Below are 26776 nucleotides of genomic sequence, written 5' to 3'. Positions count from 1 at the left end.
GTATGATGATGTACTTTTTCCGCTTACGTTTTCATGTAGGCCTACCGAATAAAAATCGAATATTCAATGTGTTTCGTCACATTTTCAAATTTTCAAACAAATTTGCATTAAATATAAAACGTGACTACTCTGGTTTTGGCACGTGCACGCTGTAGCCAATAGCTCGCAGATACAGTGAAGGGTAGGCTGTGTGTGTTGACTAATCTACTTGATGAGATTATTTTAAGAGCGAAAACGTTTGTATTTTACCCACACAAAATCATCACACCATGTCGAACGAACAAAATATCTGTCTGCATTTATAAAATTACACAGAAACTTCCTAGTTTGATCAAATATGACGTTAGGCTACTCGCATAAAAACTGTGGATGGAAACGTGGTAATTGAAACATTTTTGGCGTCAGGCAAACCACAGTATTTATTTGCGGTCGTTATAAATAGTCTAACAGGCCCCTCAGCTGCCTTTGCATCCTCTCCTCGTATCTCTGGTTATCATGAGCTGTCCACGCGCTGATACACCACTGCGCGCGCTGACATGTGTGCGCGAGGTATACTGCCTACACTATAGTTAAAACAATCACCACCCGGTTCTGTGTGGCTCAGTTGGATCCACTGGGGACCAGTACGGGGGAAAATTATGAAAATAAATGCACACACTACTGTAAATCGCTATGTTCGAGACCGTATGCTAAAATGTAAAAATGGGTCCATGATTTTAGAAATATAGGTCTGGTGGGGGAGCGCCTGGGAATGGTATAAAGAGGTACTTACTTACTGACTTTATTGTACCCATGGGGAAATGTTGTTGCAGTGTCATGTACACATTTAAAGTGGCGTTTAAATACAAAACAAAATTGACAATACAACTTTCATAACAGTTATATATCAATAAAACAAAACAAAAAGACTAGCCTGCTGGCCTTACTGAGTCGATGGGAACATTAGCCTGAACTATTTAGGAGTGATATCACACCTGGCACAAATTATTGTCTAGTTCTGTTTTTCCTGCTGAGGGGTGCTCTATACCTGCAAACCAGAGGGGAGTAGTTCAAAGTCCGGGTACAGGGGGTGGCTTGGGTCTAAAATTATTTTGTGAGCCTTGCGGAGGGCCCTGACCTTAAAGATCTCATCCAGGCCTGTCTGTTTGACTCCAAGTACCTTGCGGAGGGCCCTGACCTTAAAGATCTCATCCAGGCCTGTCTGTTTGACTCCAAGTACCTTGCTGAGGGCCCTGACCTTAAAGATCTCATCCAGGCAAGTCTGTTTGACTCCAAGTACCTTGCTGAGGGCCCTGACCTTAAAGATCTCATCCAGGCAAGTCTGTTTGACTCCAAGTACCTTGCTGAGGGCCCTGACCTTAAAGATCTCATCCAGGCCTGTCTGTTTGACTCCAAGTACCTTGCTGAGGGCCCTGACCTTAAAGATCTCATCCAGGCCTGTCTGTTTGACTCCAAGTACCTTGCGGAGGGCCCTGACCTTAAAGATCTCATCCAGGCCTGTCTGTTTGACTCCAAGTACCTTGCTGAGGGCCCTGACCTTAAAGATCTCATCCAGGCAAGTCTGTTTGACTCCAAGTACCTTGCTTGCTGTGGTGATAATCCTTCTCAGTTTATTTCTCTGGCTGACAGTGGCATTGCCAAACCAACAAACAATACAACATTTTTAAATACTCTCAATGAAAGATTTGTATAACAGAGTCAGTATAGTACAGTCTACATTAAAAGATCCCAGCTTTTTGAGAAAATACAGTCTCTGTTGGCTCTTTTTGTAGGTCAGGTCTGTATATTTTCTCCACTGAAGCTTATTGTCTAAGAGGACACCCATGTATTTGTATTCCTCTACAATCTCTATATTCTGACCTCTGATAGATGTTACAGAGGTAGGTGTTGTACACTTCCTGAAGTCTATGCTCTGACCTCTGATAGATGTTGCAGAGGTAGGTGGTGAACACTTCCTGAAGTCTATGCTCTGACCTCTGATAGATGTTGCAGAGGTAGGTGTTGTACACTTCCTGAAGTCTATGTTCTGACCTCTGATAGATGTTGCAGAGGTAGGTGTTGTACACTTCCTGAAGTCTATGTTCTGACCTCTGATAGATGTTGCAGAGGTAGGTGTTGTACACTTCCTGAAGTCTATGCACATCTCTATGTTCTGACCTCTGATAGATGTTGCAGAGGTAGGTGTTGTACGCTTCCTGAAGTCTATGTTCTGACCTCTGATAGATGTTGCAGAGGTAGGTGTTGTACACTTCCTGAAGTCTATGCACATCTCTATATTCTGACCTCCGATAGATGTTGCAGAGGTAGGTGTTGTACACTTCCTGAAGTCTATGCTCATCTCTTTGGTCTGACCTCTGATAGATGTTGCAGAGGTAGGTGTTGTACACTTCCTGAAGTCTATGCTCATCTCTATGTTCTGACCTCTGATAGATGTTGCAGAGGTAGGTGTTGTACACTTCCTGAAGTCTATGCACATCTCTATGTTCTGACCTCTGATAGATGTTGCAGAGGTAGGTGTTGAACACTTCCTGAAGTCTATGTACATCTCTATGTTCTGACCTCTGATAGATGTTGCAGAGGTAGGTGTTGTACACTTCCTGAAGTCTATGCACATCTCTATGTTCTGACCTCTGATAGATGTTGCAGAGGTAGGTGTTGTACACTTCCTGAAGTCTATGTTCTGACCTCTGATAGATGTTGCAGAGGTACCTGTACACTTCCTGAAGTCTATGTACATCTCTATATTCTGACCTCTGATAGATGTTGCAGAGGTAGGTGTTGTACACTTCCTGAAGTCTATGCACATCTCTATGTTCTGACCTCTGATAGATGTTGCAGAGGTAGGTGTTGTACACTTCCTGAAGTCTATGCACATCTCTATGTTCTGACCTCTGATAGATGTTGCAGAGGTTGGTGTTGTACACTTCCTGAAGTCTATGCACATCTCTATGTTCTGACCTCTGATAGATGTTGCAGAGGTAGGTGTTGTACACTTCCTGAAGTCTATGCACATCTCTATGTTCTGACCTCTGATAGATGTTGCAGAGGTAGGTGGTGAACACTTCCTGAAGTCTATGTACATCTCTATATTCTGACCTCTGATAGATGTTGCAGAGGTAGGTGTTGTACACTTCCTGAAGTCTATGTACATCTCTATATTCTGACCTCTGATAGATGTTGCAGAGGTAGGTGTTGTACGCTTCCTGAAGTCTATGCACATCTCTATGTTCTGACCTCTGATAGATGTTGCAGAGGTAGGTGTTGTACCTTCCTGAAGTCTATGCACATCTCTATATTCTGACCTCTGATAGATGTTGCAGAGGTAGGTGTTAATACCTTCCTGAAGTCTATGCACATCTCTATGTTCTGACCTCTGATAGATGTTGCAGAGGTAGGTGTTGTACGCTTCCTGAAGTCTATGCACATCTCTATGTTCTGACCTCTGATAGATGTTGCAGAGGTAGGTGGTGAACACTTCCTGAAGTCTATGCACATCTCTTTGTTCTGACCTCTGATAGATGTTGCAGAGGTAGGTGTTGTACACTTCCTGAAGTCTATGCACATCTCTATGTTCTGACCTCTGATAGATGTTGCAGAGGTAGGTGTTGTACACTTCCTGAAGTCTATGCTCATCTCTTTGGTCTGACCTCTGATAGATGTTGCAGAGGTAGGTGTTGTACACTTCCTGAAGTCTATGTTCTGACCTCTGATAGATGTTGCAGAGGTAGGTGTTGTACACTTCCTGAAGTCTATGTTCTGACCTCTGATAGATGTTACATAGGTAGGTGTTGTACACTTCCTGAAGTCTATGCTCTGACCTCTGATAGATGTTGCAGAGGTAGGTGTTGTACACTTCCTGAAGTCTATGTTCTGACCTCTGATAGATGTTGCAGAGGTAGGTGTTGTACACTTCCTGAAGTCTATGCACATATCTTTGGTCTTGTTGGTATTGAGGACCAAGTGTGATTCCTCACACCACTATACAAAGTCATCTAGGACCGATCAAGGCAGTGTCATCAGCGAATTTAACAAGGTGTCTGTCAGGATGGGAACTAGTACAACTATTAGTGTACAAGATGTACAGAAGTGGGGACAAAACACATCCCTGAGGAGCGCCTGTGTTGGTATTGCGTATGTCCGACACATGGGGACCTATATTGACTCTCTGTGAGCGTTGGCTCAGGAAGTCCAACAGCCACAAAACCAGCCCCCCATCTAAGGAGAAGTCCTGAATGAGTCTCTGTGCCAGAATGTAAGGCTGGATTGTGTTGAAGGCAGAAGAAAAGTCAACAAATAGAACCCTAACATGGGATTTGGCCTCTAGATGTCTATAGACCATGTTAATACCCCCTCTAGATGTCTATAGACCATGTTAATACACCCTCTAGATGTCTATAGACCATGTTAAGGAGGGTACACCCTCTAGATGTCTATAGACCATGTTAAGGAGGGTAAGAATAGCATCATCAACTCCTCTGCTAGGCTGATAGGCAAACTGAAATGGGTTGAGAAGCTTCTGGGTGACGCTGAAAATATGACTTTTCACAAGTTTCTCAAGGCATTTCATTACTAAGGATATCAAGGCTACAGGGCGGTAGTCATTCAGCACAGAGGGTGTAGCCTACTGTACATTAAACTAGCACGCTGCCCTAGGTATGAAAAGAGTGAGTCACATTCTCCCATAGAACTATATTCCCAAATAGCATGCACTTGTCATGTAACCTTACATTTTATATGGGAAACATGACCATCTGTCCTTTTCCTTCCTCTTGTTGTCTTCCCTGTGTTTTCCTTGATTGTTAACACAGCAGAGCTAGTGCTGGTCTTTTGACAGGGACCTCCTGGTCCTGCCCTGGCCTGGCACTTCCTGAGACTGGAAACAGACAGCCTGCTGCTGACCCAGCCAGGACTTGTCCCACCTCCACCCGCACACAAAGACTTTGGCATGTCCACCTGAATACTCACGTGAGCTACTTTTATGTTAGTTTGTGTGTGTGAGGGTCCCTCAAAACTGGTGCCATAAATGTGGTCAATTATCAGGTTTTACAGTCTCCCCAAGGCAACGCTTGACTATACTGCTATATACTGTACTGCAGTAATATGTCATCTACTTGACCAGCGGCTAAGTAAAGTATATGGCCTTTGTGTCAAGTCAACTAACTCAAATTCAGAGAACATGGCCCTCATGAGAGTATAGAAAACCATAGGGGGCTATAGGACTTTAGGAATGTAAATTGGCTTTGATGTTCAGCCAGAAGGATAGCACATAGCCTATAGCTCGCACCAGAGGATGCCCAATGTAACCCAGGGAAGAGACAGAAGAGGAGCCATACACTCACTAGCACAAGCTAGTTAAAATGCACATCAGTGCAGACAGACACTACTGTTAATTGTGGAATCAGCAGCAGGTTGGGAAGTGAGGAGAGCAGCTTCCCATCGTGACCTTAACCAACCCGTTCTGCCACTAATCTATGTGCCTGAGTCGAGGTGTAGAGCCAGACAGGCTGTCAGGCAGGCTGTCAGGCAGGCTGTCAGGCAGGCTGTCAGGCAGGCTGTCAGGCAGGCTGTCAGGCAGGCTGTCAGGCAGGCTGTCAGGCAGGCTGTCAGGCAGGCTGAGGCTGTCAGGCAGGCTGTCAGGCGGGGAAACGTGAGCGCTGAGCACTTAACAGGCACTACAATCCTTGCCCACATCCTCCTCCCCTCCTCCCCCTCCCCTATTATAGCCTTCCCCTGGTTTGTTCTCTGAGCTATGCTATGCTACAGCTGTAAGCCTGGCAAGACTGCTAGTGTTTTCCTAGCTTGTTTTGCCTTTGCAATGTCATGAAGGATAGGGTTGAGGTAGAAAATAGGTTTGAGGTAGAGGTTAGGGTGGAGGTAGAGGGTAGAAAGTAGGGTTGAGGTAGAGGTTAGGTTTGAGGTAGAGGGTAGGGTAGGGTGGAGGTAGAGGATAGAGTTGAGGTAGAGGGTAGGGTGGAGAAAGAGGGTAGGGTGGAGGAAGAGAGTAGAAAGTAGAGTTGAGGTAGAGGGTAGGATTGAGGTAGGGTGGAGGTAGAGGTTAGGGTAGAGGGTAGAAAGTAGGGTTGAGGTAGAGGGTAGGGTGGAGGTAGAGTTTAGGGTGGAGGAAGAGGGTAGGGTGGAGGAAGAGGGTAGGGTGGAGGTAGAGAGTAGGGTGGAGAAAGAGGGTAGGGTGGAGGAAGAGGGTAGGGTGGCGGTAGAGAGTAGGGTGGAGGTAGAGGGTAGGGTGGAGGAAGAGAGTAGGGTTGAGGTAGAGGGTAAGGTTGAGGTAGAGGGTAGAAAGTAGGGTTGAGATAGAGGGTAGGTTTGAGGTAGAGGGTAGGGTAGGATAGGGTGGAGGTAGAGGGTAGGGTGAAGGTAGAGGGTAGGGTGGAGGAAGAGAGTAGTTTGGAGAAAGAGGGTAGGTTGGAGGAAGAGGGTAGGGTGGAGGTAGAGGGTAAGGTGAAGGTAGAGGGTAGGGTGGAGGTAGAGGTAGAGGGTAGAAAGTAGGGTTGAGGTAGAGGTTAGGTTTGAGGTAGAGGGTAGGATAGGGTGGAGGTAGAGGGTAGGGTGAAGGTAGAGGGTAGAAAGTAGGGTAGAGGTAGAGGGCAGGGTGGAGGTAGAGGATAGAGTTGAGGTAAAGGGTAGGGTGGAGAAAGAGGGTAGGGTGGAGGAAGAGAGTAGAAAGTAGAGTTGAGGTAGAGGGTAGGTTTGAGGTAGGGTGGAGGTAGAGGTTAGGGTAGAGGGTAGAAAGTAGGGTTGAGGTAGAGGTCCGGTTGAGGTAGAGGGTAGGGTGAAGGTAGAGGGCAGGGTGGAGGTAGAGGGCAGGGTGGAGGTAGAGGGTAGGGTGGAGGTAGAGGGTAGGGTGGAGGAAGAGGGTAGGTTGGAGAAAGAGGGTATGGTGGAGGAAGAGGGTAAGGTGGAGGAAGAGGGTAAGGTGGAGGAAGAGGGTATGGTGGAGAAAGAGGGTATGGTGGAGGAAGAGGGTATGGTGGAGGAAGAGGGTAGGGTGGAGGTAGAGGGTAGGGTGGAGGAAGAGGGTAGGGTGGAGGTAGAGGGTAGGGTGGAGGAAGAGGGTAGGGTGGAGAAAGAGGGTATGGTGGAGGAAGAGGGTAAGGTGGAGGAAGAGGGTAAGGTGGAGGAAGAGGGTATGGTGGAGAAAGAGGGTATGGTGGAGGAAGAGGGTATGGTGGAGGAAGAGGGTAGGGTGGAGGTAGAGGGTAGGGTGGAGGAAGAGGGTAGGGTGGAGGTAGAGGGTAGGTGGAGGAAGAGGGTAGGGTGGAGGAAGAGGGTAGGGTGGAGGAAGAGGGTAGGGTGGAGGAAGAGGGTAGGGTGGAGAAAGAGGGTATGGTGGAGGAAGAGGGTAGGGTGGAGGAAGAGGGTATGGTGGAGGAAGAGGGTAGGGTGGAGGTAGAGAAGTTCACCCATTTGGCTCCACTCTAATTTATAGCTAGATCATAAAAGTTTGTGAATTATTGATGTACAGTATGTGGCTGAAGCCAGGATCCAAACTGACAGCTGCCAAAGCATCCTAAGTAAATACATTACAGTAAACAATAAGGAACATGTTACTATGTCTCTAAAAGACTGCATTAATCCAGCTAGGAGAAGAGTAGGCCACTGTCTCAGTAACAAGGTGCAATGGTATTTGGATTTGCACTCCGTGGCTGACATAGATACTGCAGCAGGCCTAGAACCACACACACAACACGTGCACACACGCATACTGATGCCACAAAAACACTCACACACTTTAACACTCACCACATACACTGCTGCTACTGTCTATTATCTATCCTGTTGCCTAGTCACCTCTACGTACATATGTATATGTACATAGTTATTACCTCAATAGTTACCTCAATTTCCTCGTACCCCAGCACATCGACTCGGTACTGGTACTCCCTGTATACAGCCATGTTATTACCTCGTACCCCAGCACATTGACTCGGTACTGGTACTTCCTGTATACAGCCATGTTATTACCTCGTACCCCAGCACATTGACTCGGTACTGGTACTCCCTGTATACAGCCATGTTATTATCTCGTACCCCAGCACATTGACTCGGTACTGGTACTTCCTGTATATAGCCATGTTATTACCTCGTATATAGCCCCAGCACATTGACTCGGTACTGGTACTCCCTGTATACAGCCATGTTATTACCTCGTACCCCAGCACATTGACTCGGTACTGGTACTCCCTGTATATAGCCATGTTATTACCTCGTACCCCAGCACATTGACTCGGTACTGGTACTTCCTGTATACAGCCATGTTATTACCTCGTACCCCAGCACATTGACTCGGTACTGGTACTCCCTGTATATAGCCATGTTATTACCTCGTACCCCAGCACATTGACTCGGTACTGGTACTTCCTGTATACAGCCATGTTATTACCTCGTACCCCAGCACATTGACTCGGTACTGGTACTTCCTGTATATAGCCATGTTATTATCTCGTACCTCTGCACTTCGACTCGGTACTGGAACTTCCTGTATATAGCAATATTATTTTTTACTCGTTATTGTTATTCGTTACTCACAGTGTATATTTTTTAAATCATTGACTATGCATGGTTGGAAAATGACCTTTAAGTAACCTTTTTACTGTTAGTCTACACATCTTGTTCATGACGCATGTGACAAATACCATTTTATTGGATTAATTGGAGGGGTCTGAATAGAAGGAGTTGAATTTATATTATGGATTGCATTTATGTATATTTATATTGCAAGTATATTCAAAAGTCTACTCTATTCAGGTATTTAGGTTGCATTTTAAAGAAGAATGACACCAATGGGACTATTTGGCAGCCACCAAATATCCATGTAGACTAATTGCATTATGCATAATTTGAGGATTATAATAGATTATCTCCATCACACTGCATTACCAAGAATGCAGGATGTCACGGATTGCCCTATAGCAGTTTTAGCATCACTCTGAGGACTACAGCGGATCAAATGACTTTGCAGGCTACAAATAGCCTACTGTCAGGGAGGGCTGTCACGTTCCAACTGTACATAGCACACTTAGTCTAGCCTAGCGGATGTGTGTGCTGAACCTTCAATTTGGGAGAGATGTTGATCAGCGGCGTTAGTTGGGTATCGCCATACCCTAGCTCAAGACCAAAAATGGTAAGTAGGCTAAAACAATGTACACTAAAATCGTTCCAATCCCGATTCTAACTAAACGGTGATGTTTAGCTGGTTTTAGGACCATGCAGAGAGCAGCTGCCAGCCTGCAACTCTTTCTTTCACTTTTAGAGAGCAGAGCGCAGACAGTGCCAGTTTGCTTTGGCAGTCAGCCGTTTAGGCAGTGCGCCAATTGCTTTGAATTTGACGTCGACATTTGAACTCGGCCTTCTAAGCCTTGTTGTTATCTGATAGATATATACTGTATGTGTTATCAATGATGTCAATTCGGAATTGGGAGGTGACCATTCGAAACAAAAGCTATTTTATTGCTGTTAAAATACAGGCTGTGATAGCTGTAGGCTTGATTGATATTTAAATGAATTTGACCAGTAGACTAGTGCAATGTTGGTTTCATGTAGTAGTATGAAAATAAACACAACTGAACTTGCTATTTGGAGCATTTCCCCCAAATGGATGTCATGATTTTGACTTCAAAGACAATAACAATTGTAGGCAATAACAAATGTAAATGGTCATGCAGTGACAGAATGATAATTGAGATAATGCAAATCATTAATTGTTACTTAGTTAGGATAAACTTTTTTTCCCTTCTTGTTGTAGGCCTACTTTTTCATCATCCCAATTCTGCATCCCTAATCCCTACCTGTAGCCTACTTCCATCTGGTATAATGCATTTCCACACTATCAGTCTTTCTTGTCCATCTTCCTCACTTAAAATGAGGTATTCTTACAGATCAATCTTGTTGCTAAAACGTCATTAATGTTATGTAACTATAGTGTGGATGTAGGGCTGTTTAAACAATATATATATATAATTATCACCCAGATGCGTAAACAACACAATAATATCAGACAGACAAACTGGCCCGGGGAAATGCGCGAGGCGCCCCCTCGTTGGCACTATTCTCGTGCCTTGTTGATACAACATTTTTCAATATTCTCCAAGCGGCATCGTTCGTTGATACAATGTTTCAATATTCTCAGAGCAACCATGTTGATACATTGCTTCAATACTCGCAAAATGTTTACCTTCCCTGGCGAAAAATGCAGACAGGCAAATGTATACCTGTGCGGGAAGTGCACGAAGCAATGTTGACATTGTAGTCTTTGATGTAGGCTGTGCTTTTTATTTCTATTCATTTATCTGGCATAGTTTGCATTTGCGGTCAGCTGTTTTATGCACCGGTTACTTTCACATTGGTGTCGGTATTTGAAACCGGCCTTGTTGTGACTTGATAGCACGTATTACGCATCTATTTCATGTTGCTCTGTATGCGCCGTTCCACAAGTAAATGAGTTTATGATGAGGTTGAGTAGTGTTTGACATTGTCCACGGCGTTCCACACACCTTAAACATAATATTGCGGTGGTAATTAATGCCTGGGGTCAATCACATCCCCCAACCCACCACACCCCACTTTGCCATACCCTAGTTTTAGATGAACTGACGCCACTGATGTTGATGCAAGGGACTTGCATATAGGATCCAGGACTAATGATATAGGATCCAGGACTAATGCATTAAATCGCGCATAATGCGGGAAAACGTGACGAGAGATAAAGTTAATGCATGAAATCTCTGACACACTTTCCAACCTAACCTCCCCCTTTCCACCACCGGAGGCACCATCACTACAGAAGTGCCGGGAGAGAGAGAGCGAAGAGAAAAAATAAATGGGGAGAGAGAACTGTATCGGTCTGTAAAATCACACGCCGCACGCGGTTTAGCAAATGCATCCACGTGAGGACGATTCGAGAATGAGAGGAGTGCATTCAGTGGGAAGACTCGCGCTGCATGAAGCTATCACCAGCAGTCAGAAATGATAATCACCACCCGCGCTTTATAGCCTCTGTTATAATTGTCGAGGAAACTCAAATAGAGCATGGTGTACGGTTGGTTGGGGATGTTCCCCCCACACACACACACACACACACCGCACGCGATCATTCATAGAGCCAGTGGCCAATATTGACCACATAGAAACACTGGATTACAGTTCCGACAACAGGTTGGATGATCTGATTAGACATCCTGTGGGTAGTGGACACGTTTAGATGTAGTTCACAGCACCCAGATTGTACCAACGCCTGACCTGACTGGCATGGTTCCAAAGTGTGTGTGTGTGTGTATCCGGGCATCTCAGTTAAATGCCGTCACCTCATTGCATTGCTCTGTGAGGCTTACCTAATTGGGCAGCAGGTGAATATGGGGATCTGGGTTAAAACAGCAGTAGCCTCACTCTCAATATTATGCAATCAGTTGAACTAGCTTGTGTTATTTAGATTAGGATGTATATGGATTACAGCTGATTTTGTTTACTTCTGCTTGGTTTGATAAGATAAATCAAGAATGCATGTACTGTATCTCTCCCTCTAAGACCATTACATATCAAGGTCAAACAGGGGCACTAGCTGTAGGTTAACTGAGCCATGTAATCATAGAGTCAAGTTGGATGACATTCTCAATGAAGAAAAGAGAGAGCCACCATTCAAAACCGCCTCCAAGTTGCAGGCAGATGGCAAGAGTAAAAAATGCTGCCGCATGGGGCTCAGATATCCCACATTACTGCACCAGTGACCTTTTAACCTCCGTATTGACATCATGCAAACATCCGCAAATTGTATACAGTATTTAGCCTACCCGAATAGCCCATACAAAATATCTAAGGCCAATAAAGTAGATGATGAATAAGTTAATAAAAGCATTTTTTATATATAATATTTAAACAAATAAATGACAAAGTAAGTTTAGTGTCGGATGCAGAGGTCTGAAAAGCTCCAAGTTTTGTCCTCCAGATAATAACTGACATGGAACCCGTGGAACACATGGAACATGCAGAAGGGCGCCTTGACCCAGACCGTTTCCATCACCTGGACTGAAACGTGACTGCAGAGTTAGTAAATGAATCACCACTCAACAGCTGGGAGTGGAAGTAGAATATGTAAATAAATATTATGATGCCAGGTGTACTTTGGCTAACCTTGCGGAAACACCTCCCAATGCTCCATGCATAACTCTATAGTTTCCCATAGCCATAAGCTTTGCGTTATCAACCCATGCCACTGGCCCAGCCTCCAAGGGCGGCAGGTAGCCTAGAGGTTAAGAGCGTTGGACCAATAACCGAAAGGATACGCAAAACAACACATTTACATTTCACATGTGTATAACACACAATTGTACATGTGTGAAATAGGACAAAAATAGGCACCCACCAAATTAGTAATCACAACACTTCTCCTATCTATTCAGTATCTCAATGCACACTGTGTCATGGTCTGACCATCGTTCGTATGTGTTTTCCTTGTTTTAGTGTTGGTCAGGACGTGAGCTGGGTGGGCATTCTATGTTGTGTGTCTGGTTTGTCTATTTCTATGTTTGGCCTGATATGGTTCTCAATCAGAGGCAGGTGTTAGTCATTGTCTCTGATTGGGAACCATATTTAGGTAGCCTGTTTTGTGTTGGGTTTTGGTGGGTGATTGTCCTTAGTGTCCTTGTTCCTGTCTCTGTGTTAGTTTACACAAGTATAGGCTGTTTCGGTTTTCGTTATGTTCATTACGTTCTTTGTTTTGTAGTGTTTATAATTTATTCGTGTTTTACGTTTGTTTATTAAACATGGATCGAAATCTACACGCTGCATTTTGGTCCGACTCTCCTTCACCACAAGAGAACCGTTACAGAATCACCCACCACAACAGGACCAAGCAGCGTGTCAACAGGCAGGAGCCGCAGGAGAAGCAACAAAGGCAGCAACAGCGGTGCAATGAGGATTGGACATGGGACGATATATTGGATGGCAAGGGTTGCTACACATGGGAGGAGATCCTGGCGGGAAGGGATCGCCTTCCATGGGAACAGGTGGAGGCACTTAGGAGAGCAGAGGCAGCCGGAGAGAGGAGCCGGCGATACGAGGGAACACGGTTGGCAAGGAAGCCCGGGAGTCAGCCCCAAAAATTTCTTGGGGGGCTCACAGGGAGTATGGCTACGCCAGGTAGGAGACCTGCGCAAACTCCCTGTGCTTACCGGGGGGCTAGAGAGACCGGGCAGGCACCGTGTTATGCAGTGGTGCGGTGCATAGCCCGGTGCGGTATATTCCAGCTCCGCGTATCGGCCGGGCTAGAGTGAGCATCGAGCCAAGTGCCATGAAGCCGGCTCTACGCATCTGGTCTCCAGTGCGTCTCCTTGGGCCGGCTTACATGGCACCAGCCTTGCGCTCGGTGTCTCCGGTTCGCCTGCATAGCCCAGTGCGGGCTATTCCACCTCGCCGCACTGGCAGGGCGACCGAGAGCATTCAACCTGGTAAGGTTGGGCAGGCTCGGTGCTCAAGAGCTCCAGTGCGCCTGCACGGTCCGGTCTATCCGGTACCACCTCCACACCCCAGCCCTCCGGTAGCAGCTCCCCGCACCAGGCTTCCTGTGCGTGTCCTCAGTCCAGTACCACCAGTGCCAGCACCACGCATCAGGCCTACAGTGCGCCTCGCCTCTCCAGCACTGCCGGAGTCTCCCGCCTATCTAGCGCTGTCAGAGCTTTCCTCATCTCCAGCGCAGCCGGAGTCTCCCGCCTGTTCAGCGCAGCTAGAGCCTTCCTCCTCTACAGCGCTGCTGGAGTCTCCTGCCTGTTCAGCGCAGCCAGAGCTGCCAGTCTGCATGGAGCAGCCAGAGCTGTCAGTCTGCATGAAGCTGCCAGTCTGCAAGGAGCTGCCAGTCTGCAAGGAGCTGCCAGTCTGCACGGGATCTGCCAGTCAGCCAGGATCTGCCAGATCCGCCAGTCAGCCAGGATCCGCCAGTCAGCCAGGATCCGCCAGTCAGCCAGGATCCGCCAGTCAGCCAGGATCCGCCGAAACCACCAGCCAGCCAGGATCTGGTAGATCCATCAACCTGCCTGAGCTTCCTCTCACTCCTGAGCTTCCTCTCACTCCTGAGCTTCCCCTCACTCCCGAGCTTCCCCTCAGTCCGGGCTTCCCCTCAGTCCCGAGCTTCCCCTCAGTCCCGAGCTTCCCCTCAGTCCCAGCTTCCCCTCAGTCCCGGCTTCCCCTCAGTCCCGAGCTACCCCTCAGTCCCGAGCTACCCAGTCCGGGCTGCCCCTCAGTCCAGTGGGGCCCGTTGTTAGGTTTCCTAGGCCAAGGTTAGCGGCGAGGGTCGCCACTCAAGGGACGCTAAGGAGGTAGACTAAGACAATTATGGAGTGGGGTCCACGTCCAGCGCCAGAGCCGCCACCGCGGACAGATGCCCACCCAGACCCTCCCCTATAGGTTTAGGTTGTGCGTTCGGAGTCCGCACCTTGGGGGGGGGGGTTCTGTCACGGTCTGACCATCGTTCGTATGTGTTTTCCTTGTTTTAGTGTTGGTCAAGACGTGAGCTGGGTGGGCATTCTATGTTGTGTGTCTAGTTTGTCTATTTCTATGTTTGGCCTGACTGGTTCTCAATCAGAGGCAGGTGTTAGTCATTGTCTCTGATTGGGAACCATATTTAGGTAGCCTGTTTTGTGTTGGGTTTTGGTGGGTGATTGTCCTTGTTCCTGTCTCTGTGTTAGTTTACACAAGTATAGGCTGTTTCGGTTTTCGTTACGTTCATTACGTTCTTTGTTTTGTAGTGTTTATAATTGATTCGTGTTTTACGTTTGTTTATTAAACATGGATCGAAATCTACACGCTGCATTTTGGTCCGACTCTCCTTCACCACAAGAGAACCTTTACACACTGGGTGGTACAGAATAATTTACTTATAGATACACACGAAAACAATGTTGACTGCCTACTGTTGGCAATAAGCATAGAGTGCATTGGAACCAGTGACAGCTCACTCCATGTGAATTTGTTTTCATGAGGAAAAACAGGAAGTGTCTCCTACCCATATGAAAAAATAGTATAGTATACTATGGTATAAATACTACACTCTTAGAAAAACGGTTTCAAAAGGGTTCTTCGGCTGTCCCCATAGGATAACCCTTTTTGGTTCCAGGTAGAGCCCTTTTTGGTTTAAAGTAGAACCCTTTTGGCTTCCATGTTGAACACTATGTGGTTCTACCTGTAACCAAAAAGGGTTCTTCAAAGGGTTCTCCTATGGGGACAGCCAAATAACCATTTTAGGTTCTAGATAGGACCTAGATCGGACTTTTTTGTAATATCCAACAAGTGGATGTTTTCTGTCAAGCATACAGTGTATAATATTTACTGTAGTGTTTTTGCAGACTTTATTGTAGTATTTACTGTAGTGTTGCGGCCATGACTATAGTATACTGTAGTATTTACAGTTTACTATAGTATAAATACTGTAGGAAAAAAATGATTGTGTATATACTATAGTAATTACGTAGTGTTTTTGCGTACTTTAGTATACCTACTCATTCAAGGGTTTTTCTTTATTTTTTATATTTTCTACACTATAGAATAATAGTTTAGACATCAAAACTATTAAATAACACATATGGAATCATGTAGTAACCAAAAAAGTGTTCAATAAATCAAAATATATTGTATTTTATATTCTTCAAAGTAGCCATCCTTTGCCTTGATGACAGCTTTGCACACTCTTGGCATTCTCTCAACCAGCTTCATGAGGAATGCTTTTCCAACAGTCTTGAAGGAGTTCCCACATAATGCTGATTACTTGATTGTTGGCTGCTTTTCCTTCACTCTGCGGTCTAACTCATCCCAAACCATCTCAATTGGGTTGAGGTCGGGTGATTGTGGAGGCCAGGTCATCTGATGCAGCACTATCACTCTCCTTCTATTCTTCTTATTGGTGTCCTTTAGTAGTGGTTTCTTTGCAGCAATTCGACCAAGAAGGCCTGATTCACTCTGTCTCCTCTGAACAGTTGATGTTGAGATGTGTCTGTTACTTGAACTCTGAGGTGCAGTTAACTCTATTGAACTTATCCTCTGCAGCAGAGGTAACTCTGGGTCTTCCTTTCCTGTGGCAGTCCTCATGAGAGCCAGTTTCATCATAGCGCTTGGTGGTTTTTGCAACTGCACTTGAAGAAACGTTCAAAGTTCTTGACATTTTCCAGATTGACTGACCTTCATTTCTTAAAGTAATGATGGACTGTCATTTCTCTTTGCTTATTTGAGCTGTTCTTGCCATAATATGGACTTGGTCTTTTACCAAATAGGGTATATCACCCCTACCTTGTCACAACCCAACTGATAGTCTCAAATGCATTAAGAAAGAAAGAAATTCCACAAATTAACTTTTAACAAGGCACACCTGTTAATTGAAATGCATTCCATGTGACGACCTCATGAAGCTAGTTGAGAGACGGCCAAGAGTGTGCAAAGCTATTGTAACAGATGTGAAACGGCTAGCTTAGTTATCAGAGGTGCGCGCTAAATAGCGTTTCAATCGGTGACGTCACTTGCTCTGAGACCTTGAAGTAGTAGTTCCCCTTGCTCTGCAAGGTCCGCGGCTTTTGTGGAGCGATGGGTAACGATGCATCATGGGTGACTGTTGTTGATGTGTGCAGAGGGTCCCTGGTTCGCGCCCGGGTTTGGGCGAGGGGACGGTCTAAAGTTATACTGTTACACTATCATCAAGGCAAAGGGCAGCAACTTTGAAGGATCTCAAATATAAAATATATTTTAGATTTGTTTAGCACTTTTTTGGTTACTACATGATTCCATAGTTTTGATGTCTTCACTATTATTCTACAATGTGGAAAAAAAGTAAAAATGAAAGAAAACCCCTTCAATGAGTAGGTGTGTCCAAACTTTTGACTGGTACTGTATATATACTTGGCATGTAGGTTTCACACTTTTGGGTAGTACAAACTGGGTATGGGGAGGAAAATGGGCAGGGTATATGCAAATAAATACTGTAGTATAATATACTATAGTAATTACTGTAGTATTTTTGCCGACATTACTGTAGTATTTACTGTAGTGTTTTTGCTGACATTACTGTAGTATTTACTGTAGTGTTTTTGCTGACATTACTGTAGTATTTACTGTAGTGTTTTTAATGACATTACTGTAGTATTTACTGTAGTGTTTTTGCCGACATTACTGTAGTATTTACTGTAGTGTTTTTGCCGACATTACTGTAGTATTTACTGTAGTGTTTTTGCCGACATTACTGTAGTATTTACTGTAGTGTTTTTGCTGACATTACTGTAGTATTTACTGTAGTGTTTTTGCTGACATTACTGTAGTATTTACTGTAGTGTTTTTGATGACATTACTGTAGTATTTACTGTAGTGTTTTTGCCAACATTACTGTAGTATTTACTGTAGTGTTTTTGCCAACATTACTGTAGTATTTACTGTAGTGTTTTTGCTGACATTACTGTAGTATTTACTGTAGTGTTTTTGCCGAGATTACTGTAGTATTTACTGTAGTGTTTTTGCGATCTGTAGTATACTGTAGTATTTACTGTAGTGTTTTTGCCAACATTACTGTAGTATTTACTGTAGTGTTTTTGCCAACATTACTGTAGTATTTACTGTAGTGTTTTTGCTGACATTACTGTAGTATTTACTGTAGTGTTTTTGCCGAGATTACTGTAGTATTTACTGTAGTGTTTTTGCGATCTGTAGTATACTGTAGTGTTTTTGCGATCTGTAGTATACTGTAGTGTTTTTGCGATCTGTAGTATACTGTAATCTGTAGTATACTGTAGTGTTTTGCGATCTGTAGTATACTGTAGTGTTTTTGCGATCTGTAGTATACTGTAGTACAGTACACTACAAAATGATATAGTAAGTAATACACATGATCGAGGGATGCTACAGTGTGTACAATTCTACAATATACTACAGTTTACTACAGAATTCTATAGTAAGTATTGTAGCATTCTATAGTAAACTGTAGTCATTTTTTTATGTGGGAAGTTGGTGAACTTCAAGCACTGTCACATATCATCATCAATCTTTTTAGCAGTTTTTCATGTGCACCTTTGTATGCTTGAAATAAAACATACACTTGTTGGATATTACACCTGTTTCAGAACTTATATCAATCAGTATTCATTGCATTTTCCAAGTTCAAGCATGGGAGGATAATGCACAATAAGCATGATGGTCCTGTTATAAAGTTGAATTGTTCTCATCTCCATGTCGCAACTTTCTAAACATATAGAATTGGACATACAGTACTAGCCTTATAAAATGCTTTAAAATCGTATTAGGTCGACCCCCTTTCTAACATGCCGATGAAGAGACACCTTCAATGTAAAACCTCATCATGCAGGACATTTGGGAACGTATTTTACACACAAATACGCACGACTGCAAAGAGAAACAAACACAATAAAACGTGGTAAATACTCTTTCAATTCTTTAAGAAATCATCACCATACTCAACTCAAAATGTATAACTCCAATACCAAATTCAATATTGAGCTACAAAAAATAGTATTGCTATGCGACTGATATATAACATGTATGCAATAACAAAATATAATTTGAAAATTAGCAATCAATGGAAATAACGAAACATACCATCGCAATCATAGCACTTACCACCCGGACTGGCCATGTTTCTTGATGTGTCTTGTTTGCTGTGATGAATGAAGCTCGACTTGTCAATATACAGCTGCTTCTGAATGTCAATATGCAGGATCAATACTAAACTACAGACAGGTGATAGTCGAGAACTACCTGTGCGTAAAATACCTGACCCATGGAACGAGCGCACAGTTGAAGACAATAGTATTGATCTGTCAACAGAACACTCTGTAGTATACTGTAAGCACGGTTATGTCCAGCTGTATTCTATGCAGAACAGTTCTGTCCAACTGTCTCAGGTGTGCAGGATATATTATTATTGCATGCTACCTGGATCCGTTCTGCACTGTGCTAGTGAGTTGCTTGGTTCAGCGGAAGGGAGTGTCGCGAGCAGAGAACAAGTGATTCTAATTTAAAAAATCCCAATAATTCACAGCTCCATCAGCATCTCCGAGGATGAACTGAACTGTAAACTAGATCAAATAATACACGCACTCACTTCCACATCAATCACGTTTTCAGGTGACTTAAAAAAATGTGACCCGCTTCTGCGTCCTCACTCAACTTCTGTTGTGTCTGTTTGGATGTATATCTCATCTCACTATATGTCCCATTTGAACTCTCCTTTCACCCTTTACTCTATAATGCGTTCTCATTGGCCGGTATCTAGAGCTGAGGGGAGATTTGATGCGCTTATGTGACCGTGCTACGCGTTTAGTAAAGCCACGGTGCATGTGCGCTCTGCATGTGCCTGGGCGTGCGCCGCCCTACTGACATACTGTACATTTTATACATACCATAATGCCGAGCGTGCGATAACGAGAAGTGGGCGGATGAGGCACATGCACAATGGGCGGCGCACACCGTGACTGGTCCGGAAGTTTTTAGTAGCGGACTGCCGCTTGAAGTTGATGGCCGACATTCAGACCATGTGTCTTAGGAACAAACACACAAACAAGTGACACACGTTGTCCTAAATGTGAGTGTTTGTGTTTGTGGAGGAAATGTAGGCTGTCAGTACTGTATGGGACAGCATACAGCACATTTTACTGTGGCATGATTATTCACGTCCCCTCAGTAACATTCAATTGCAGTTCATTATTTTGTCACTAGAGAGCGGTACAACGCCAGCAAAACCATCTTTGTAGCCTCAATTATCCACACATTCATTTTTCTGAAGTGTTTGGGTGAGTTCAAGAGGATCACTTATGTCAAGCCTTCCAAAGTGTGTTGCATTATGAGGATCAACATTGTCTTACTTGTGCCTACATGACAACTGCATGACTTTACAAAAACAATACGATCAAAGATCATGAAGTTTTGACAGCAAGTTTCTGCAGTTGCTCATCATCAGCTTCAGACAGCAGCTGCATTGTGGGAGCCTCTATTGTCAACCCATCATTAGGGTGTTTTTGTTTGACCAACGCAAGTGTGACCAAATTCATGACTGGAACAGGTAATTTGTACATTGATAGACTCCAATGTACAAATGATTGTGACATTTCAGTCTCTCTCACAAATTGAATTGATAGTACAATGTACACACATACAGTACCAGTCAAAAGTTTGGACACACCTACTCATTCAGGGTTTTTCTTTATCTTTACCATTTTCTACATTGTAGAAAAGTAGTGAAGACTTCAAAAATGAAGTGACACATGGAATTATGTAGTAACCACAAAAGTGTTAAATAAATCAAAATATATTTTATATTTGAGTAGCTTCAAAGTAGCCACCCTTTGCCTTGATGACAGGTCATTTGTACATTGATAGACTTCAATGTACATGTTACATCTGCTCCTGCCACGCCCACTAGTGCTTATCCTGTGTCTCCTTGACCTGCTGCCACTCCCCCAGTGCTCTCCCCCTCTCCCTCTCTTTCTTTCTCTCTCTCTCTTTCTCTCTCTCTCTCTCTGTGTGTGTGTGTGTGTGTGATTTGTGGGCAGAGACAGGTGTGCTGGAGTCAGAGCAGATCCCCACCAGCTGCAACCTGTTCCATAATCAAGACCTCTACATATACTCAGTCCTGCCTCTTCTCTCTGCCAGATCGTAATCTCTGCTCAGTCAGTCCATGTTTCTAGCCGTTTGTTCCTGTTTAGATCCTGTTGGCCTGTTTTCCCTTGCCTGACGCAATTTTCCTCTCCACTACAGTTCTGCCCGCTCTGACTCTGGTCCCTGTCTCCAGTCCGACTTCTCGTCAGTCCTGCTACTCTGTCCTGGATTCCCCACACTACGGCTCCCTTGGATTCCCCTCCGACCTGGTTACCCTGTCCCAACACCTCTCTCTCCAGCCTCAGCCTCTGCACCTGGTTTTCGGCAATCCGCCTGAGCTTCCCCTGGCCTGCACTCAGTCCCCCCGTGTTTCAATAAATACCTTGGTTACCTCATCCCAGTCTCCTCGTCTGAGTCTGCTCTTGGCTTCCCCTGTTCCGCTCCACTTGACAGTACAAATGATTGTGATATTTTCGTCTCTCTCACCAATTGAATTGATTGGACAAAATACACATATATATTAACAGTTTGTGTGTGTGTAATATGGGGGTTGGAGCCATGTGTATTTCATTACTAATAAAAACTTTTATAAACAATGGCAATCCTGCCTTGTTGCGTTGAACCTTGCTGTTGGAAAACCACATTGGTGTCCGACTTGGCTGTTGCAGATGCACCTCCCCCGACTTCATTCCTCAACTTTCATCTGCAGTGGATTGCTTCAGCCTTACCACTCAAACGAGCCCCCTCTCTTCGGGACAATGGTCGAGATGGCCCAGTGCGCAGATAACTGATTGATCATAACTTTGGATGCGTTGACATTTATACAGGCAGCCCAATTCTTCACAAATGTTTCACAAAGTTGTATTTTTTGCTAATCAGATCAATTCTAAAAAGATCTAATGTGAAAAGATGTGAATAGTCAAAAGACCAATTAGTGGGGGAAAAAAAGATCAGAATTGAGCTGCATGTGTAAACGCAGCCTTTGAGTTCTTTAGATTAATTTGTAGTGATTTGTACTATTAGGATTGAGCAGTATGTTACCATGATATTACACCTAGGTCTATTAGGCCTACTTGATGAGGAAGATGTTGCGTAAACACATTGTTCCTTTGTCTTTCTCAAGCAATTTTGCGTTAAGACTTGTTGCAACTGTGTTTATTTTTATCTGAAACTACCTAAACATGCTTAATCTGCACTACTATCCTACCTACCGTTTTACCGTCCATTTGTAAATTAGGTGTGTAGGCCTACAGGTGTACTAGCAGGAAATATATCACTCTCCGCTCTTATGTAAATTATTCCCTGACAGAATTAATTTGGTGTCAGATTTGAAGTGCATCAAATTATGAAGTGTGTGTTGGCCGACTCATGTACATGTCATGATGAGAACATATTATGGCAGGGCACGCAAATAATTACAGGGTGCTCTCGCTGTTTGGGCACTGAACGGAACAGAACAGAACAGAAGTCGCTGCCAACACAGACACCTGCAAAACACCTTGTGCCTCAGGGCTAAAGAGACAGTCATCACTGTCTGTCTCGCTCTCACGCTGTCCCACTGTCTCTCTCTCACACACCATTTAATTTGTCTGAAAAAGTTTATTGTTGAGTGAAGTGATGCCAGTTTAGCTGTGGGTGATGAGAGCTTATAGTTTATACCATGCTGCGCCTGCCTCACAGTTTGGTTTAGATTGCTTATAGAATGGCTGATTTATAAGCTTCAGAAAGCACATTTTATGAGTAAAGAATGCAGAAAACTATTTCAAGTAAGTGTGGTATTATTCCTGATTTCAACATGGCTTTACAACTGCATGGGAGACAGTAGCTCATCTGCATCTTTCTAGAGTTGTATTAACCACTCTTTAATCACACTATGGGTCATTGATTCACAGTTTTATGTGCAGGGAGAGATGGGGGAAGGATGGAGGGAGAGGGAAGGAATACCTTTCCTTTAAAGCAAGAGGGAAGGAGAGAAGGAGGGATGGAAAATAGGACCTTTCCTTTAGAGATAGAGGGATGGAGAGGGATGGAATACCTTTCCTTTAGAGCAGGAGGGAAGGAGAGAAGGAGGGATGGAAAATAGGACCTTTCCTTTAGAGATAGAGGGATGGAGAGGGATGGATGGATGGAAAAAGGACCTTTCCTTTAGAGAAAAGATTTGCTGTAATTACTGAATCACTTCCATATGTGTCCCTGACTGCTTTCTAGCTGCCTGCCCTCACCACCCGTCTCTCTCTCTCCTCTCTCTCTCTCTCTCTCTCTCTCTCTCTCTCTCTCTCCTGTTTTTTATTTAATTTAAGTCTTCTATCTCTCTCCACAGCACTTGGAGCAATTTTGCAAAACTACTGCTTAAACAAAGTCTATCTTAATCAGAACATCTTGGCATATTTGGCTCTATACCGCAACTTGTGGGGATTCAATTAGAACGAGCCAGCCAGGGAGAGAGAGGTAGGGGGTGAGAAACAGACAGGGAGAGAGAGGAGAGAGGGAAGGTGAGAGAGAGGAGAAAGAGGGGGAGAGAGGGAGAGAAAGGGGGGTTTAAGGTTGAGCGAGATAGAGGGAGAGAACGTTGGGGAGGGGGTGAAAGATGGGTGGAAGAATACGAGAAATAATAAAAAGTGGAAGGAAAAGAAAAATAATGTGGTTTTGGGTGAAAGAGACAGGAAGAGCTAGAAGAGAGGGAAGCAGAACAGAGAGAGAGAGAAAGGGAGAGAGAGAGAGGAAGCAGAACGTAGAGAGAGAGAAAGGGAGAGAGAGAGGGAAGCAGAACGTAGAGAGAGAGAAAGGGAGAGAGAGAGGGAAGCAGAACGTAGAGAGAGAGAAAGGGAGAGAGAGGGAAGCAGAACGTAGAGAGAGAGAAAGGGAGAGAGAGAGGGAAGCAGAACAGAGAGAGAGAAAGGGAGAGAGAGAGGGAAGCAGAACGTAGAGAGAGAGAAAGGGAGAGAGAGAGGGAAGCAGAACGTAGAGAGAGAGAAAGGGAGAGAGAGGGAAGCAGAACGTAGAGAGAGAGAAAGGAGAGAGGGAGAGAGGGAAGCAGAAGGGAGAGAGAGAGGGAAAGGGAGAGAGAGGGAAGCAGAAAGCAGAGAGAGAGAAAAGGGGGAGAGAGGGAAGCAGAACGTAGAGAGAGAGAGAGAGAAAGCAGGAGAGAGGGAAGCAGAAGTAGAGAGAGAGAAAGGAGAGAGAGAGGGAAGCAGAACATAGAGAGAGTGAAAGGGAGAGAGAGAGGGAAGCAGAACGTAGAGAGAGAGAAAGGAGAGAGAGAGGGAAAGTGCAGATAAAGAGGGAGAGAGAGAGAGGGAAAGGGAGAGAGAGAGGGAAGCAGAACATAGAGAGAGAGAAAGGAGAGAGAGAGGGAAAGTGCAGAGAAAGAGGAGAGAGAGAGGGAAAGCGAGAGAGAGAGGGAAGCAGAACGTAGAGAGAGAGAAAGGGAGAGAGAGAGGGAAAGGGGAGAGAGAGAGGGAAGCAGAACAGAAGAGAGAGAGAAAGGGAGAGAGAGGGAAGCAGAACGTAGAGAGAGAGAGAGAAAGGGAGAGAGAGAGGGAGGGAAAGGGAGAGAGAGGGAAGCAGAACATAGAGAGAGGGAAAGGGAGAGAGAGAGGGAAAGTGCAGAGAAAGAGGGAGAGAGAGAGAGAGAGAGGGAAAGTGCAGAGAAAGCGGGAGAGAGAGAGAGAGAGGGAAAGGGAGAAAGAGGGAAAGTGCAGAGAAAAAGAGGGAGAGAGAGAGGGAAGCAGAACGTAGAGAGAAAAGGAGAGAGAGAGGGAAAGTGCAGAGAAAGAGGGAGAGAGAGAGAGAGAGGGAAAGTGCAGAGACAGAGGGAGAGAGAGGGAAAGGGAGAGAGAGGGAAAGTGCAGAGAAAGAGGGAGAGAGAGAGGGAAAGGGAGAGAGAGGGAAGCAGAACGGAGAGAGAGAGAGAGAGAGAGAGAGAAAGGGAGAGAGAGGGAAGCAGAACGTAGAGAGAGAGAAAGGGAGAGAGAAAGGGAAAGGGAGAGAGAGGGAAGCAGAACGTAGAGAGAAAGAGAGAAAGGGAGAGAGAGGGAAAGGAGAGAGAGGGAAGCAGAACGTAGATAGAGAGAAAAGGGAGAGAGAGGGAAAGGGAGAGAGGGAAGCAGAATGTAGAGAGAGAGAAAGGGAGAGAGAGGGAAAGGGAGAGAGAGGGAAAGGGAGAGAGAGGGAAGCAGAATGTAGAGAGAGAGAAAGGGAGAGAGAGGGAAAGAGAGAGAGGGAAAGGGAAAGGAGAGAGGGAAGCAGAATGTAGAGAGAGAGAAAGGGAGAGAGAGGGAAAGGAGAGAGGAAAGGAGAGAGAGAGGAAAGGGAGAGAGGGAAGCAGAATGTAGAGAGAGAGAAAGGAGAGAAAGGGAAAGGGAGAGAGGAAAGGGAGAGAGGGAAAGGGAGAGAGGGAAGCAGAATGTAGAGAGAGAGAAAGGGAGAGAGAGGGAAAGAGAGAGAGAGGGAAAGGGAAAGAGAGGGAAGCAGAACGTAGAGGGAAAGAGAGAGAGAAAGGGGGAGAGAGAGGGAAAGGGAGAGAGGGAAAGGGAGAGAGAGGGAAAGGGAGAGAGGGAAGCAGAATGTAGAGAGAGAGAAAGGGAGAGAGAGGGAAAGGGAGAGAGGGAAAGGAGAGAGAGGGAAAGGGAGAGAGGGAAGCAGAATGTAGAGAGAGAGAAAGGGAGAGAGAGGGAAAGGAGAGAGAGGGAAAGGGAGAGAGGGAAGCAGAATGTAGAGAGAGAGAAAGGAGAGAGAGAGGGAAAGGGGAGAGAGGGAAAGGGAGAGAGAGAGGGAGAAGCAGGAGAGAGGGAAGCAGAATGAAAGAGAGAGAAAGGGAGGAGAGAGAGAGGGAAAGGGAGAGAGGGAAAGGGAGAGAGGGAAGCAGAATGTAGAGAGAGAGAAAGGAGAGAGAGGGAGAGGGAAAGGGAGAGAGAGGGAAAGGAGAGAGAGGGAAGCAGAACGTAGAAAGAGAGAGAAAGGGAGAGAGAGGGAAAGGGGAAAGGAGAGAGGGAAAGGAGAGAGAGGGAAAGGGAGAGAGGGAAGCAGAATGTAGAGAGAGAGAAAGGGAGAGAGAGGGAAAGGGAGAGAGGGAAAGAGGAAGAGAGAGGGAAAGGGAGAGAGAGGGAAAGGGAGAGAGGAAAGCAGAATGTAGAGAGAGAGAAAGGGAGAGAGAGGGAAAGGGAGACAGAGGGAAGCAGAACGTAGAGAGAGAGAAAGGGAGACAGAGGGAAGCAGAACGTAGAGAGAGAGAAAGGGAGAGAGAGGGAAGCAGAACGTAGAGAGAGAGAAAGGGAGAGAGGGAAGCAGAACGTAGAGAGAGAGAAAGGGAGAGAGAGGGAAGCAGAACGTAGAGAGAGAGAAAGGGAGAGAGGGAAGCAGAACGTAGAGAGAGAGAAAGGGAGACAGAGGGAAGCAGAACGAAAGGGAGAGAGAGAGAGAAAGGGAGAGAGGGAAGCAGAATGTAGAGAGAGAAAAGGGAGACAGAGGGAAGCAGAACGTAGAGAGAGAGAAAGGGAGACAGAGGGAAGCAGAACGTAGAGAGAGAGAAAGGGAGACAGAGGGAAGCAGAACGTAGAGAGAGAGAGAAAGGAGAGAGGGAAGCAGAACGTAGAGAGAGAGAAAGGGAGACAGAGGGAAGCAGAACGTAGAGAGAGGGAAAGGGAGACAGAGGGAAGCAGAACGTAGAGAGAGAGGGAAAGGGAGACAGAGGGAAGCAGAACGTAGAGAGAGAGAAAGGGAGAGAGAGGGAAGCAGAACGTAGAGAGAGAGGGAAAGGGAGACAGAGGGAAGCAGAACGTAGAGAGAGAGAAAGGGAGACAGAGGGAAGCAGAACGTAGAGAGAGAGAAAGGGAGACAGAGGGAAGCAGAACGTAGAGAGAGAGGGAAAGGGAGACAGAGGGAAGCAGAACGTAGAGAGAGAGAAAGGGAGACAGAGGGAAGCAGAACGTAGAGAGAGAGGGAAAGGGAGACAGAGGGAAGCAGAACGTAGAGAGAGAGAAAGGGAGAGAGAGGGAAGCAGAACGTAGAGAGAGTGGGAAAGGGAGACAGAGGGAAGCAGAACGTAGAGAGAGAGAAAGGGAGAGAGAGGGAAGCAGAACGTAGAGAGAGAGGGAAAGGGAGACAGAGGGAAGCAGAACGTAGAGAGAGAGAAAGGGAGCAGTGGAAAGAAAGAAAGAGACATTTAAGCAGAAAGAGGGAGCGCTGT

The 26776-nt window shown here is 45.3% G+C and overlaps 1 protein-coding gene across 1 annotated transcript in view; it reads right to left on the bottom strand.

Annotated features, from left to right (window-relative positions):
- The window catches only part of LOC112216350 (nuclear receptor subfamily 1 group D member 1-like), a 28832-nt gene extending 9477 nt beyond the window's left edge, over positions 1 to 19355 (bottom strand). The window contains exon 1 of the mRNA XM_024376283.2: positions 18613 to 19355. Coding sequence (XP_024232051.1) covers positions 18613 to 18628 — 16 coding nt within the window. The 5' untranslated portion in view covers positions 18629 to 19355. The remainder of the gene's footprint in view (positions 1 to 18612) is intronic.
- Between the last annotated feature and the right edge of the window lie 7421 nt (positions 19356 to 26776).

This window comes from Oncorhynchus tshawytscha, linkage group LG16 (assembly GCF_018296145.1).
Source record: "Oncorhynchus tshawytscha isolate Ot180627B linkage group LG16, Otsh_v2.0, whole genome shotgun sequence".
In the NCBI taxonomy this organism is placed as follows: Eukaryota; Metazoa; Chordata; class Actinopteri; order Salmoniformes; family Salmonidae; genus Oncorhynchus; species Oncorhynchus tshawytscha.
This window is presented reverse-complemented; position numbering and strand designations above follow the sequence as displayed.